This window comes from Babylonia areolata, chromosome 4 (assembly GCF_041734735.1).
Source record: "Babylonia areolata isolate BAREFJ2019XMU chromosome 4, ASM4173473v1, whole genome shotgun sequence".
NCBI lineage: Eukaryota > Metazoa > Mollusca > Gastropoda > Neogastropoda > Buccinidae > Babylonia > Babylonia areolata.
Window position 1 is genome coordinate 5,297,105 of NC_134879.1, and position 13,952 is coordinate 5,311,056.

Consider the following 13,952-nt stretch of genomic DNA (forward strand, 5'->3'; position numbering starts at 1 on the left):
TTAATTACAGAGTAATTTCCCTTTTTTACTGTCTGCACAAAACGTTTGCAAAATAAATAAAAATTCCATGCTTAGCAAAAGAAGTTCCTGTTTGAACAAAAAATGATAATAATGACTCCTCTTCTTGTTGTGTCAGAATAAGAGGTCAAAGTCCCAAGTTTAGAGAATACAAAAAATATAAATATAACAGTAAATGCAGTTTGCATATAATTAGGCTTCTATTTTTATTTTTTTGTGCCCATCCCAGAGGTGCAATATTGTTTTAAACAAGATGACTGGAAAGAACTGAATTTTTCCTATTTTTATGCCAAATTTGGTGTCAACTGACAAAGTATTTGCAGAGAAAATGTCAATGTTAAAGTTTACCACACAAGTTTACACAAGTGAGTCAAAAATCTTAAACAGGTGCATGCAAGGTTACTGCCCCCAACCCAATACGGTAATGATTTCTTTTCAGTACTTTGCCCAGTCAATGGCTGACTGGCACAGTTAAAGAGGACCCAACACCCAAACCCACATCTGACGGTTCCCTGCGGTCGCTGTGAATGAGTATGCCCCTCCCGGCTCCACAACCATTCCCTGGATCTTAGTCCTCGAAGTCAAGCCACACACAGTTAAAACAGGTGTGGGCACACAAACATGCGAATGTGGACACAGACCAACACACATGCATGCACACACACAAACAAACACACACACATACAGAGACCAACACACACTCACATACACACACACACCCACACACACACATACACACCTTATCCCCCATAGACACGCCCCCTGAGGTGACGATGATGTCAGCTTTCTCTGTGGCCCTCTTCAGCATTTCCAACAGCGCATCAGGACTGCAACAGTTGTCAACAGACGTTGTTCAGTCAGTCTGCCTATCCCATCCTGCCTCTAACACAGGGTGGAAGAACAAACATTGTCAACAGACGTTGTTCAGTCAGTCTGTCTGGCCTATCTCGCCTCAAACACAGGGTGGAAGAACAAACATTCTTTGGGATGAGACGATAAAACTGAGGTTCCGTTTTGCAGTGCAGATTAAGAACCTACAGCAACAAACGGGCCGTCACTGGCAAAATTCTGTCGAAAACTCCACTTTGATAGTAAAACAAATAATACACTTTGGAGACTGAAAAATAATAATAATAAAATATATGGATGCGCTGGACTGTAGCGACGCGCTCTCTCTGGGGACAGCATCCAGAATTTCACAAAGATCTTTGTGACAAAAAGTAATGCATTATAATAGAAAATACAATAAAATGCAACATCAAACAATATAAAATCACTCATCTCGCCAAAAGCATGGTATGCAACACTCAACCTCCAAAATTGAGGCCTCACGGACCGTGAAGACCTGCAAGACACTCATTCAGTCCACTAACATTCTTTTTGTTTCTAAACAATTCACTGGCGGTGGGTGGGTACAATACATCTTTATTCGTCCGACTGGAAATTAACTGTGTCAAAACAAACTGAAGAGGAACAAGAGGCAAAGCCTCTATGGTTCACCTGTGTTCCCCGCTGTACAACAACGACAACAACGCCAACAACAAAACCGGAAACGACGGGTGTGTTGGTGACAAGGAGACAGAGGGGGTTCAGGTGGTGGAAAGGACGGGGGGAAGCGGTGCCTGTACATACACTGTAACGATCCAAATCTTGATTATAAAAAAAAAAATCACTATCAGAAACGAGTGCTCGTCGAACTGAACACCTATTTGTTGGAAACGGACCAATGCTATATTAAGCAGCTAACACTGATCACAATTTCACTGTTTAACGATCATAAAATATATCCATCCGATTCCACAGTTTTACGATTATGAAATCGAGCAGTTCAAATTTCTAAACTTTACCTGTCTTCATTATTACTTCCAACAGATTCTTCAATTTAAAACATTTCTGCAGCCATACTGACACTGACAGAAGCGTCGTTCACAGCACTTGCTTTCTCCCCAACTAACACACACATATATGTCTATGTGTGCATGTGATTGAAGCCTGAGTGAATGACACTGGAAACGAATGATGAGCGCCTAAAGGCAACTGTCCATCGGCTCAACCCGGGTTGGCAGCCTGCTGTGCAAATGTGAAGCGCTTTTAGTGTCGTCTCTGACCGAAGATTTGAGCTATATAAGAATAAATAATGAAATGAAATACCCCTGTTGTTCAAGATCTTCACCGAAGGCAGGCGCTAAATAAGTATCAATAATGAAATGAAATACCCCTGTCCTGTTGTTCAATAATATTGTATTGTATTACTGTATTGTATTTATAGTTTTTGTTACAAAAGATTTCTCTGTGTGAAATTCGGGCTGCTCTCCCCACGGAGAGCGTGTCGCTACACTGAGAGCGCCACTCTTTTAAAAAAAAAATTCTGCCTTCATTTATATTTCTTTTCCCACTGTAGTGGATTTTTCTACATAATTTTACCAGGGACAACCCTTTTGTTGCCATGGGTTCTTTTACGTGCGCTAAGTGCATGCTGCACAAGGGACCTCGGTTTATCATATCTGAATGCCTACCGTCCAGACCACCACTCAAGGTCTAGTGGTGAGGGGAGAAAATACTGGCGATTGTGGCGGGATTCGAAACCAGCGCGCTCAGGTTCTCTCGCTTCCTAGCCGGACGCGTTACCTCTACGCATAGACAGCAGAATTCCATGTCTATGCTCTAGGCCATCACTCCACGTAATATATCACCCACTCTCCTTCACCCAAAAAACCCATGCATCATCCCAGGTCCAGCACCGTGCCCCACCCCCCGACACTCACACGACACCCCCCATCACCCCCCTCACCTGTCCGGGGCGATGCCCAGGTCCACAGGGGTCAGGCCCACCTCCCTCAGCTGTGCCAGCAGCGTGGTCCGGTTGCTGTCGCGGATCTTGCCGGCTGTCAGCGGCTGTCCTGGCTCCACCAGCTGAAACCAGCCAGATAGGCCAACTCTAAACACTGGCTCCCTTAAAAATTTCTTGAAATAATATCAAGTTCTGTGTGTGTGTGTGTGTGTGTGTGTGTGTGAGTGTGTGTGTATGTATGTGTGTGTGTGTGAGTGTGTCTGTCTGTCTATGCCTCTCTCTCTTTCTTTTTTGTCTAAGTGTATGAATAACAATGTGCACTATCTTAAATATCATTGTCCCCCCCTCCCCCTCTCTCTGTGTGGCGTGTGTGCTTGTGTGTGTGTGTGTGTTTGTGTGTGTGTGTGTGTGCTCGCGCGTGCGTGTGCTACTGATGATGATGATGATGTTGTTGTCGTTGTTGTTGCTGTTGTCACAGGGACGAACTGCAAAATTAGGCGATGTCTTAAATAAACCTTTATCCTTGAACAATAACGTTTTCGACTCTTTGTCTGTCTATCTGTCTCTCGTGAACTACAGGATATGAGAACTTGGAACACCGTTGTTGTTTACCACCCCCACCCCCCACCTTCCTCTGTGTGTGTGTGTGTGTGTGTGTGTGTGTGTGTGTGTGTGTGTGTGTGTGTTTCTGCACCACCGTATGTCTCCTGAATCAAGCAGCTGAAACCGCAAGATAGGGGCTCTGTCGCTCTCTTTCCGGCACACCCTGTTCCTTCTTTTTGTTTGGTTTTTGGTTTTTTCTGTTCTTCTTGTTTTGTTCTTGTCATTGTCCCACATTTCCCCCCGCAGTTCATGTCTCTGATTTCAAACTGCTGAACGTGCATGTGTGTGTGTGTGTGTGTGTGTGTGTGTGTGTGTGTATGCGTGTAGGGGTTGTGCGCCTACCCACCCATCCACGCAGACACACACACACACACACTCATCACCCACCACCACCATCCCTCCCGCTCCCCCACACCCGACACACACACACTCCCCCACCAACCCCAACCACCCACCTCGTTGCCCGTAGACATGACGGCCACCACGGGAGTCCTGTAGCAGCGGACAGAGGTGACGCCCACAGTGGCCAGCAGACCCAGCTCTGCCGGGCCCAGCCTCTGGCCCTCACTCAGCACCTTCTCCCCGGCCTTGATGTCTGAACCCACTGGCCTGTGTGCATACAGGGTTTTTGTTGTTGTTTGTCTGTTTGTTTGTTTTTTTGTTTTTTTTTTGGTTTTCTTTTCTCTCTCTCTATTATTTGTTGTTGGTTTGTTTGTTTTTTGTTTTTTTGTCGCTATAATTACAATTGTTCTTATTGGTAGTTGTTGGGTTTTTTATCGCTATGATTATAATTGTTGTTCTTATTGGTATTCTTGGTGCTGTTATCATCCTCATCACCATCACCATCACCATGATGATGATGATGATGATGATGATGATGATTCTTGTTGTTGTTGTTGTTATTATTATTATCATCTTTATTATTATTCTTATCTTTATTATTTATCATTATCATGATGGCAACGACGATGATGTTGATGATGCCGATGATCATGAATAGTCGTCGTCGTCGTCGTAGTAGTAATAGTAGTAGTAATAGTAAAAGCAGCAGTGGTAACAGCTGCAGCAGTAGCAGTAATAGTAGCAGCAGCAGCAGAAGTAGTAGTAGTAGTAGCAGCAGCAGTGTTAGCTGGAGAAGTAGCAGCAGCAGCAGTAGTAGTAGTAGTAGTAGCATTAGCAGCAGAAGCAATAATAGTGGTAGCAGCAGAAGTTTTAGCAGTAGTAATTGTTTTTATTGCTATTCTATGTGCTTTTGTTATTATTATTATTACTATAATCACTATTATCATCATCTTTATTATCTATTATGATCATGATGACGACGAAGATGATGATGTTGATGATTCCGATGATCATGAGTAGCAGTAGTAGTAGTAGTAGCAGTAGTAGTAACAACAGCAGCAGCAGCAGCAGTAGTAATGGCAGCAGCAGCAGCAGCAGTAGTAGTTGTAATGATAGCAATAATAATAATAACAACAGCAGCAGCAGTAGTAGTAGCAGCAACAGCAGCAGCGTGAGCCTGACTGGTGTGAATGCGCTTTGATTTATCTCTGCAAAAGATTTAGCGCTGCATAAATATTTATCTCTGCACAAGATTTAGCGCTACATAAATTGTAGTAGTAGTAGTAGTAGTAGTAGTAGTAGTAGTAGTAGTAGCAGCAGCAGCAGCAGCAGCAACAGCAGCAGCAGCAACAACAGCAGCAGCAGCAGTAACACCAGCAGCGTTTGACTGACTGGTGTGAAAGCGCTTTGATTGTCTCGCTATCTAAACATTAATCAGCAGCAACAGCAGCAGTACCGGCAGTAGCAGTAGCTAGCAGCAGCAGCTAGTATTCCCCCAACTCCTGCAGGCCTGACCTGATGTCCTGGCCGGGGAAGGGCGGAGTCAGGATGGAGATCTCCAGCTCCTCAGCCCCCTGGGGGTCGGTCCTCTCCAGCCGCGTGTCCTCCACCTGCGTCACGGCGTCTGCCCCGGGTGGCACGGGGGCCCCCGTGTTGATCCTCATGCAGTGGCCGCCCACTACCGCCCGCTTCTCAGGCTGCAGCACACACACACACACACACAACACAACACACACACACGCACGCACACACACACAACACACACGCACGCACGCACACACACACACAGAAAGACGAACTTCATTTCAGAACGCACATAATCTTCAGCTTGCGTTATTGTCGTTTTGGAGGGGGGGGGGTTGTTTTGTTTTTTTGTTTGTTTGTTTTTGTTTTGTGTTTTGATGTTGCTGTTGTTGTTTTTGTCGAGCTACGTGCGCTTGCGTGCACTTGTAAAGACAAACGCCTGCACAAACCGCATGGAAAAGGGAAGCTTTCTGGTTAGGCCAGGACATGTGAAAAAAATGGGAGATTAAAAAGAGGAACCTAAGTGGCATGGTAAGCGCACGCGCGCGCGCGCGTGTGTATGTGTGTGTGTGTGTGCGCGCGCGCGCTTACCACACCACGCACACACACACACACACACACACACACACACACACACACACACACACGACAAATCATTTTGAACCTGTTCAGATTCTTGTTTATAGTTCAATCAACAGAGAGGGCCAAATACCGAGTGTAGTTCATAAAAAAAAAGGTGAGAAAGAGGGAAAAAAAAAGACAGGTAAAAAGAGGAGAGAAAGGGTGTATGGAAAGACAGAAAAGAAGAGACAAAGATGGAGACAGACAGACAGACAGACAGAGGGATACAAAGAGACAGAGACAGAGACGGAAAGGGCAAAATACTGCGAGAAAAGGAAATACACTGCCCAAATTACAACAATATAAGAGAGAACACAGTTGCTACTCTCCCTGTAAATAGTATAAACATAAATACTTTATTACGTGGTGAACGTGAACTTTATTTATTTCATTTTTCATCGACCAACTGTGTGGCAGATGATCAGAAACTGCAATAGTTATCGTGACACCTCTCTCTCACTCTCCTTCTCTCTCACTTTCCTTCTCTCTCATGTTTCCTTTGCCCTTCCAGAACCCCCTGTTGCTCTGTCTTCTCTGTCTCCTCTCTCTCCCTCTCTCCCATGTTTTCTTTCCCTCCTATGCCCTTCCAGAACCCCCTCGTTGCTCTCTCTCTCCCTTCTCTCATGTTTCCTTTCCTCCTATGCCCTTCCAGAACCCCCTCGTTGCTCTCTATCTCCCTTTCTCTCTCCCTCTCCTCTCTCTCCTCTCCCATGTTTCCTTTCCCTCCTATGCCCTTCCAGAACCTCCTCGTTGCTCTCTCTATCAATCTCCCTTTCTCTCTCTCTTTCTCCCCCATGTTTCCTTTCCTCCTATGCCCTTCCAGAACCCCCTGTTGCTCTGTCTTCTCTGTCTCCTCTCTCTCCCTCTTTCCTTCTCCCCCATGTTTCCTTTCCTCTTTTGCCCTTCCAGAACCCACTCGTTGCTCTCTCTCTCTCTCCCTCCTTCTCTCCCATGTTTCCTTTCCTCCTATGCCCTTCCAGAACCCCCTCGTTGCTCTCTATCTCCTTTCTCTCTCTCGATCTCCTTCTCTCCCATGTTTCCTTTCCCTCCTATGCCCTTCCAGAACCCCCTCGTTGCTCTCTCTCTCTTATTTACTGGGTCTGTTTTTGTTGATTTTGCAAAAGCCTTTGATACAGCAGATCATAAACTACTTTCGAAAAAGTTGGTCATGTATGGCTTATCATCTGATTCAGTTGAACTGATATCTTCTTTTCTTGATAATAGGAAACAAGCGGTTATCCAAGCTTCTAAAATGTTCCCTCTTATGTCAGTTAATTATGGTATTCCTCAGGGATCAGTTTTAGGGCCTATTTTATTTTCAATTTATATAAATGATCTTCCACTTCACGTTTCATCCTCTTGCGAACTTTTCCCTGATGATACAACACTCCATCAAAAAGACGCAAATGCCAATACAGTATGCGCTAAGTTGCAGAGCGATATTGATAAACTTATAAACTGGACTGAAATGAACCACATGGCAATTCACCCATAGAAGTCTAAATTTATGTTAATCACAACCAGACAAAAACGACAAAATATCAAATCTAAAATAAAAGGGCTCAAGGTACTTGATAATGATTTGCTGGAAGTTAGTTCTTATAGACTACTTGGTCTTACACTTGACAATAACCTTTCCTGGTCTTATCATATCTCTGCTCTGTGCAAGAAGTTATCGAAAAAAGTATTTCAGCTCAATAGAATTAAACATTTCCTTAATCAGCATACCCGTAAATTATTTTTTCATGCATACATCCAACCTGATATTGACTATGCATCAACATGCTGGGACGGGGCTAGTAAAAATTGCTTAAAACCTCTTGAAAGTATATACAGACGTTCCCTTTAAGCTCATTGTCCTTAAATCTTCTATTCAAACAAATGACTATGTTGAACTAAATATTCTCCCCTTTCATCTTAAATGTCGCTTTAACAAGGGTGTTTTTATGTTCAAAATTATGAAGAACTTTGCACCGCCCTATCTTTATAGGAAATTCCCAGAAAGAATCATTCGTAGCAAGAGTACCATTTTTACCCCTCGTCCCAGAAATAACCTTTTCATGTCCTCTCTCACTTATTCTGGTGGTAAACTGTGGAATGAAATCCCCGAGTATCTTAGAAATAGATCTACTATAGCATCTTTCAAAAAAGCGTATCAAAAATATCTGATGCAACAAATGTAATTAGTACCAGCAAAATCAAAGCATATGATGAGATCCTAGTAAGCCAGCGTACTTTGATTAACTCTCTCCATACGAACGGCGAAAGAGACGACGTTAACAGCGTTTCACCCCAATTACCACCATCAAAATATTGCAAGCGGAAGGCTCTTATACTGAAGAGGTGAATGTTGACAAAGAATACCACTATTCTGACGATGGAAGCTAAAGGTTGGGTCATTCAGACACCCACTGGACATCCGAGGGGTCTGTGTACAGGAGAAGAGAGGACTGGCCGTACTGAGTGAGTTAATTGTTCTCCAACAGTGTGTAAGCAAGGAAAATCGGCGAGTGTAAGTATGCGTGTGTATCTCTGTGTACTTGTGTGTTCGAGATTATGTGTATAATGCCTGTGTGTGCACACACGTGTGTGTGTTTGAAGATTTTCATGTGGCAATGTTTTGTATGATTTTCATGTTTCCGTAATTGTAGTCTTTGATTCATCCATTTATGTGACTATTATTATCTATTTGGTTTTTTTCTATGTCATTTATGATTTATACTTATTTATTACAATGTATGTATGTGTGTGTATGCGTGTGTGAGGGCATGGTGTAAAGAAGCTTCCAACTTATCCATTTTACCCTCAATAAAACATTTGTCATTGTCATTTGTCATTGTCTCTCTCTCCTTCTCCCCCATGTTTCCTTTCCTCCTATGCCCTTCCAGAACCCCCTGTTGCTCTGTCTTCTCTGCCTCCTCTCTCTCCCTCTTTCCTTCTCTCCCATGTTTCCTTTCCTCCTATGCCCTTCCAGAACCCCCTCGTTGCTCTCTATCTATCTCCCTTTCTCTCTCTCTCTCTCCTTCTCTCCCATGTTTCCTTTCCCTCCTATGCCCTTCCAGAACCCCCTCGTTGCTCTCTATCTATCTCCCTTTCTCTCTCTCTCTCTCCTCTCCCATGTTTCCTTTCCCTCCTATGCCCTTTCAGAACCCCCTCGTTGCTCTCTCTCTCTCTCTCCTTCTCCCCCATGTTTCCTTTCCTCCTATGCCCTTCCAGAACCCCCTCGTTGCTCTCTCTCTCTCTCTTTCTCTCTCTCCTTCTCTCCCATGTTTCCTTTCCCTCCTATGCCCTTCCAGAACCCCCTCGTTGCTCTCTCTCTCTTTCTCTGCGCTTGAAGAGTTCGCCAGCAGGGCAAAAGGGAGGGTGGTTGAAATTATGAGAACAATGTGGAGTCTTGGCAATATGGACAGAACCGGGGTTTTTTTTTTAACTCTTTCATGTGCAGATAAAGCCTATACTATTATACGCATCTGCAATATGGGGAACAATGCGTTTCAAAGCAGTCGAGTGTGTCCACTTGTTTGCTTGTAAAAGATTTCTGAGTGTAAGTCCCAAAACCCCAAATGTAATGATTTATGGTGATATTGGTAGATATCCATTATACAATGATAGTTACATCAGTACAATGCGATACTAGTTTAAGCTAAATCAGATGAAATGAAATGAAATGAAATTATGGTGCTTAGAGCCTCGCCGACCACTAAAGCCATCTCAAGGCTATCGCCGCGTTAATAACTACTACAAGGGTAAAAAGAAAACAAACAATTAAAACGAGTCACCACTTCAAACTTTCCACTCAAAGTTTTGTTGTTGTTTTTTTTTAAAAACTTCCATAGTTTAAAACCTTCAAATCTGGTTAAAAATGTTCACTTCTTTTAAGAAGTCCATCAGCGCCCACGGAGGGACATCACGATACAAGGTCTTCAAAGAAACCGCCGTGTAATGTCTGTGTCTAACGTCATGCAGATCCCAACAGTCAAGGAGCACGTGTTTCACGGTGAGAGGCTCATCACAGGGAATACATCGAGGGGCCTCTTCCCCCTTCAACAAGTAAGAATGAGTATAAAAAAAAAAGAAAAAAAAAGTGTGCCCCGCATGCAGTCTGCACAGCACAGACTCCTCCTCCTTTCTTCACCCCTGAAGGGAGGGTCTCTTTTAGGTCTGGACGGATCTGAAAGAGCTTGTTGTCCGTCTGGGTGTTCCACTCCTCTTGCCAAAGATCCTTAACATAAGTGTTCACCTTCTGCTTCATGTCTGTGTATGGTACAAAGGATCTGGATAATTCTTTCTTTACCGCGTTCCTGGCCAGCACGAATGCCAACATGTCCGGGAACCCAGGCCAACACAACCTCGTATCCTTTCTTCTTTGCGAGAGTAAAAGCTTCATAAAATTCCAGCAGTTTGGGACGAGTGATATTCCTGCAGGCGATCGCCTCCAGGGCTGACAAGGAGTCGGAAAAGATCATGAATCTCTTTTGTTTCGAAGAGAGAACCATTTTTACCGCCAGAACCAGTGCGGTCAGTTCCGCAGTGTACACTGAGCTGTCAGACAGGATGTGTTCCGCTGAGGGCCGGTCAGGAAAGGCGAGACAGAACGCAGATGCAGCGACTCCGTCCTCTGACTTGGAACCGTCAGTGAAGATGCTTTGGAAAGTGGGAAATTTGTGGCAGAGTTCTGAAAAGTAAGTTCTGTAGGCCAGAGAACTGGTGGAGTCTTTATGGTATGAGGCCAGATCGAATCGGACCTCCGGTGTTCTAAAGGTCCATGGAGGGCTGTCGGGGAACTTGGAGGTCTGAGATGCCACCGACATCCAGATCGGCATTTTCTATGTGCGGCTGAATGCGGAGTCCAAGAGGAGGGATGCAGTTTGGGTTGTCTCTAAATTTTTTGTTGAAGGGGTTGTTGAATACAACGTCGTAAGCAGGGTTTGTAGGTTCAGAAAACAATTTCAAGTAATAGTTTAGGGTCAGCTTCAGTCTGCGGTTGGAGAGAGGCGGCTCCCCCGCCTCTGCATACAGGCTGTGCACAGGGGTGGTGTGGAACGCACCTAAGCTGAGACGGAGCCCTTGGTGGTGTATAGGGTCCAACAGTTTCAGGTAAGACGGTCTGGCCGAGCCGTATACTACACTTTCGTAGTCCAGTTTGGACCGTACCAGGGCTCTGTAGAGGTTCTCCTATCAGCACCCCAGTCCGTGTGTGCCACCACTCGGATGATGTTCAGGGCTTTGAATCCTTTAAGCTGTCTGATATGGCTGAGGAAGTTCAGCTTCTGATCAAAAACGACCCCTCCGGGATGGTGGATTTTCCCAGACGGATTTCAGGGTCCGGATAGAACTGGCGAAAGTTATGAAAATGAATACACTCAGTTTTGGAGGACGAAAAGGTGAAACCATTCTCCTCTGCCCAACCCTGGATTTTGTCGACGCAGAGCTGAAGCCGTCTCTGGATGCTGGCATACGTGCTGCCAGTTGCATACAAGGCGAAATCGTCCACGAACAGCGAGCTGTCCGATCCCTTCTGAACGGATTGAACAATGTCATTAATTCTGATGCTGAAGAGAGCTGGTGACAGAATGCTCCATTGCGGGACACCCAGCTCCTGCTCGTGAATGTCGGACAGGATGGTGCCGACCCTCACCTGGAATTGTCTGTCTTGCAAAAAAATGTGGATGAACTTGGGCAGGTGTCTTCAGAAGCCGAGCTTGTGCAGGTCCGAGAGGATTCCAAATTTCCAGGTGGTATCGTAAGCTTTCTCTAAGTCAAAAAATATGGCCACCACATGCTGTTTATTTACAAAGGCATTTCTTAAAGTGGTTTCCAGACGAACCAGATGGTCAACGGTAGAGCGATGCTTGCGGAAACCGCACTGTTCTTTCGCCAGAAGGCCGTCGGCCTCTAGTTTCCACATCAGTCTACCGTTGACCATCTTCTCCATCAGTTTGCAGATGCAGCTGGTCAGTGCTATTGGGCGGTAGCTGGAGGGGTTCGAGGGGTCTTTTCCCGGTTTTGGCACTGGGATTATGAGGGCTTTCCGCCAGGAGGGTGGAAAAAAGCCTGTGATCCAGATGTGGTTGTAAACTTTGAGCAGGGTGTCCAGACAGGTTTCGGGGAGATGTTTTAAGAGTTTATAATGGACCTCGTCCATTCCTGGAGAGGAATCCGTGCAGGTCTGAAGGGCAGATTTTAGTTCATCTATAGTGGAAGGAAGGTTGTAGCTCTCTGTGTTGTCGGGAGAGAAGTTGCAGGGTGATTTTTCTTTCAGGATTTTGGTTTTGAGAAACCGAGCAGATTTGTTGGCAGATCTAGAATTCAGTTCGATTGTGGAGGCAAGCAAACTGGCAACTGTTTTTTTCTCTGTGACCAGAGTGTCTGAGAGTTTAAGATGGTGAAAAATTGGGCAGACGTTTTTGCCCTTAATTTTTTTTCAAAACCCTCCACACTTTCTTCTTGGGTGTGTTGGAGGTTAAGGAAGAACAAAAATCTCTCCATGATCTTCTCTGGCTCTTTCTAAAAACATACCTGGCTTTTGCCCTCAGCTGTTGATTGGTTCGAACGCTATCGGTCTCCGGTCTCCGAAAGACGCGTCGTTGCGCTCTCTTCCGAGACTTACGGGCCTCCCGACATTCCGCGTTGAACCAGGGCGTTCTTGGCATCTGAGGCTTGGAGGTAGACGATGGGACTGTTGCTTTGGCGCAATCTAAAATGATCTGTGTCAGAGTGTCAGCAGGTTCCTTGCTTTGTAATACTGTTTCTTCCTGCAGCTCCGCTCTTAACTTTGTGGTAAAAATTCCCCAGTCGGCTTTGTCATAGTTCAGGCGGTCAGGCAGAGAGTCACCTTCCCATCTGTGGGGCGGAGGACGACAGGAAAGTGGTCACTCCCGTGCAGATCGTCGTGCACTCTCCACTCGTAGTCCAGGACCAACGATGGATCGCAGACCGACAGATCTAAACAAGAGAGCTTTCCAGACGACAGATGAAAATAAGTGGGAGACTTGTCGTTAAGACAGCACAGGTCCATATCAGAAAGAAGGTTTTCCAAAAGAAGACCTCGGGCTGATGTCATCTCACTTCCCCAGAGCGGAGAGTGGCCATTGAAGTCGCCCAACAGTAGAAAAGGTCGTGGGAGCTGGTCGACAAGCTAAATCAGATGTCTTTATCGAGAATCCGAAACAAGCGTACCTAATGAGCGTAAATAAGATGACATGCAATGCTGATATGTCTTCGAGAAACTGGGCAGATAGACTGAAACACTGTTTAGACATTTATGGGATAGACTGAAACACTGTTTAGACATTTATGGGTTTTCAGAAGTTTGGATAAATGGCGGGGTTGGGGATGTAAATGCTTTTCTTAAAATGTTCGAACAACGCATGATAGATGGCTTCAAACAGGATTGGGCAAGCAAACTCACCGGGAGTAATCGTTATGAAACATATAGGTCATTAAAATCTTTATTACAACCTGAAAAATATTTATCTCATCTTACCATCAGTGAATTTAGATCGGCTTTCATTGTTCCGTTTTGGTATAAACGAATTAAAAGTAAATCAGCGTTATCGTGATGTTTTGAAAAACTGTCCATGTGGTGGTAGAATAGAGGATGAACTACATGTACTAACAGCCTGTCCAAGAAATATTTGCACAAGCATATGTAAAATGTTAGAAATCTGTCATTACCATTTCAGCTGCAAAACGAAAGTTGTAATGTGACCAGAGACGTTGCAATGTTTGTTTTTTTATGCATTAAGACTGAGAGAAGAGTACTTTCAGAACAACAAAAATATCAGCTTCGTGCTTTTCATTTAGTTTACTTGTTCTCAGTGAGCTCACTGTGTATTAAGTGGATTGTTTTCGTTCTTCCTATTTTATTTTAGTTAAGATGTGTGTGCAACACGTGCACCCAAAATGTATACAGGTCGGTGACCTTACATTAAAATTCTTGCGTCCCTCTCTCTCCCTCTCTCTCTTTCCTTCTCTCCCATGTTTCCTTGTCCTCATATGCCCTTCCAGAACCCCTTCGTTGCTCTCTCTCTCTCTCCCTCTTTCCTTCTCT

The 13,952-nt window shown here is 44.7% G+C and overlaps 1 protein-coding gene across 1 annotated transcript in view; it reads right to left on the bottom strand.

The window, feature by feature from the left end:
• The window catches only part of LOC143281543 (gephyrin-like), a 145,549-nt gene that overhangs the window by 67,935 nt on the left and 63,662 nt on the right, over positions 1 to 13,952 (bottom strand). Inside the window, exons 12-15 of the mRNA XM_076586763.1 lie at positions 5,270 to 5,451; positions 3,868 to 4,021; positions 2,810 to 2,931; positions 758 to 845 (exon numbers count right to left, since the gene is read on the bottom strand). Coding sequence (XP_076442878.1) covers positions 758 to 845; positions 2,810 to 2,931; positions 3,868 to 4,021; positions 5,270 to 5,451 — 546 coding nt within the window. The remainder of the gene's footprint in view (positions 1 to 757; positions 846 to 2,809; positions 2,932 to 3,867; positions 4,022 to 5,269; positions 5,452 to 13,952) is intronic.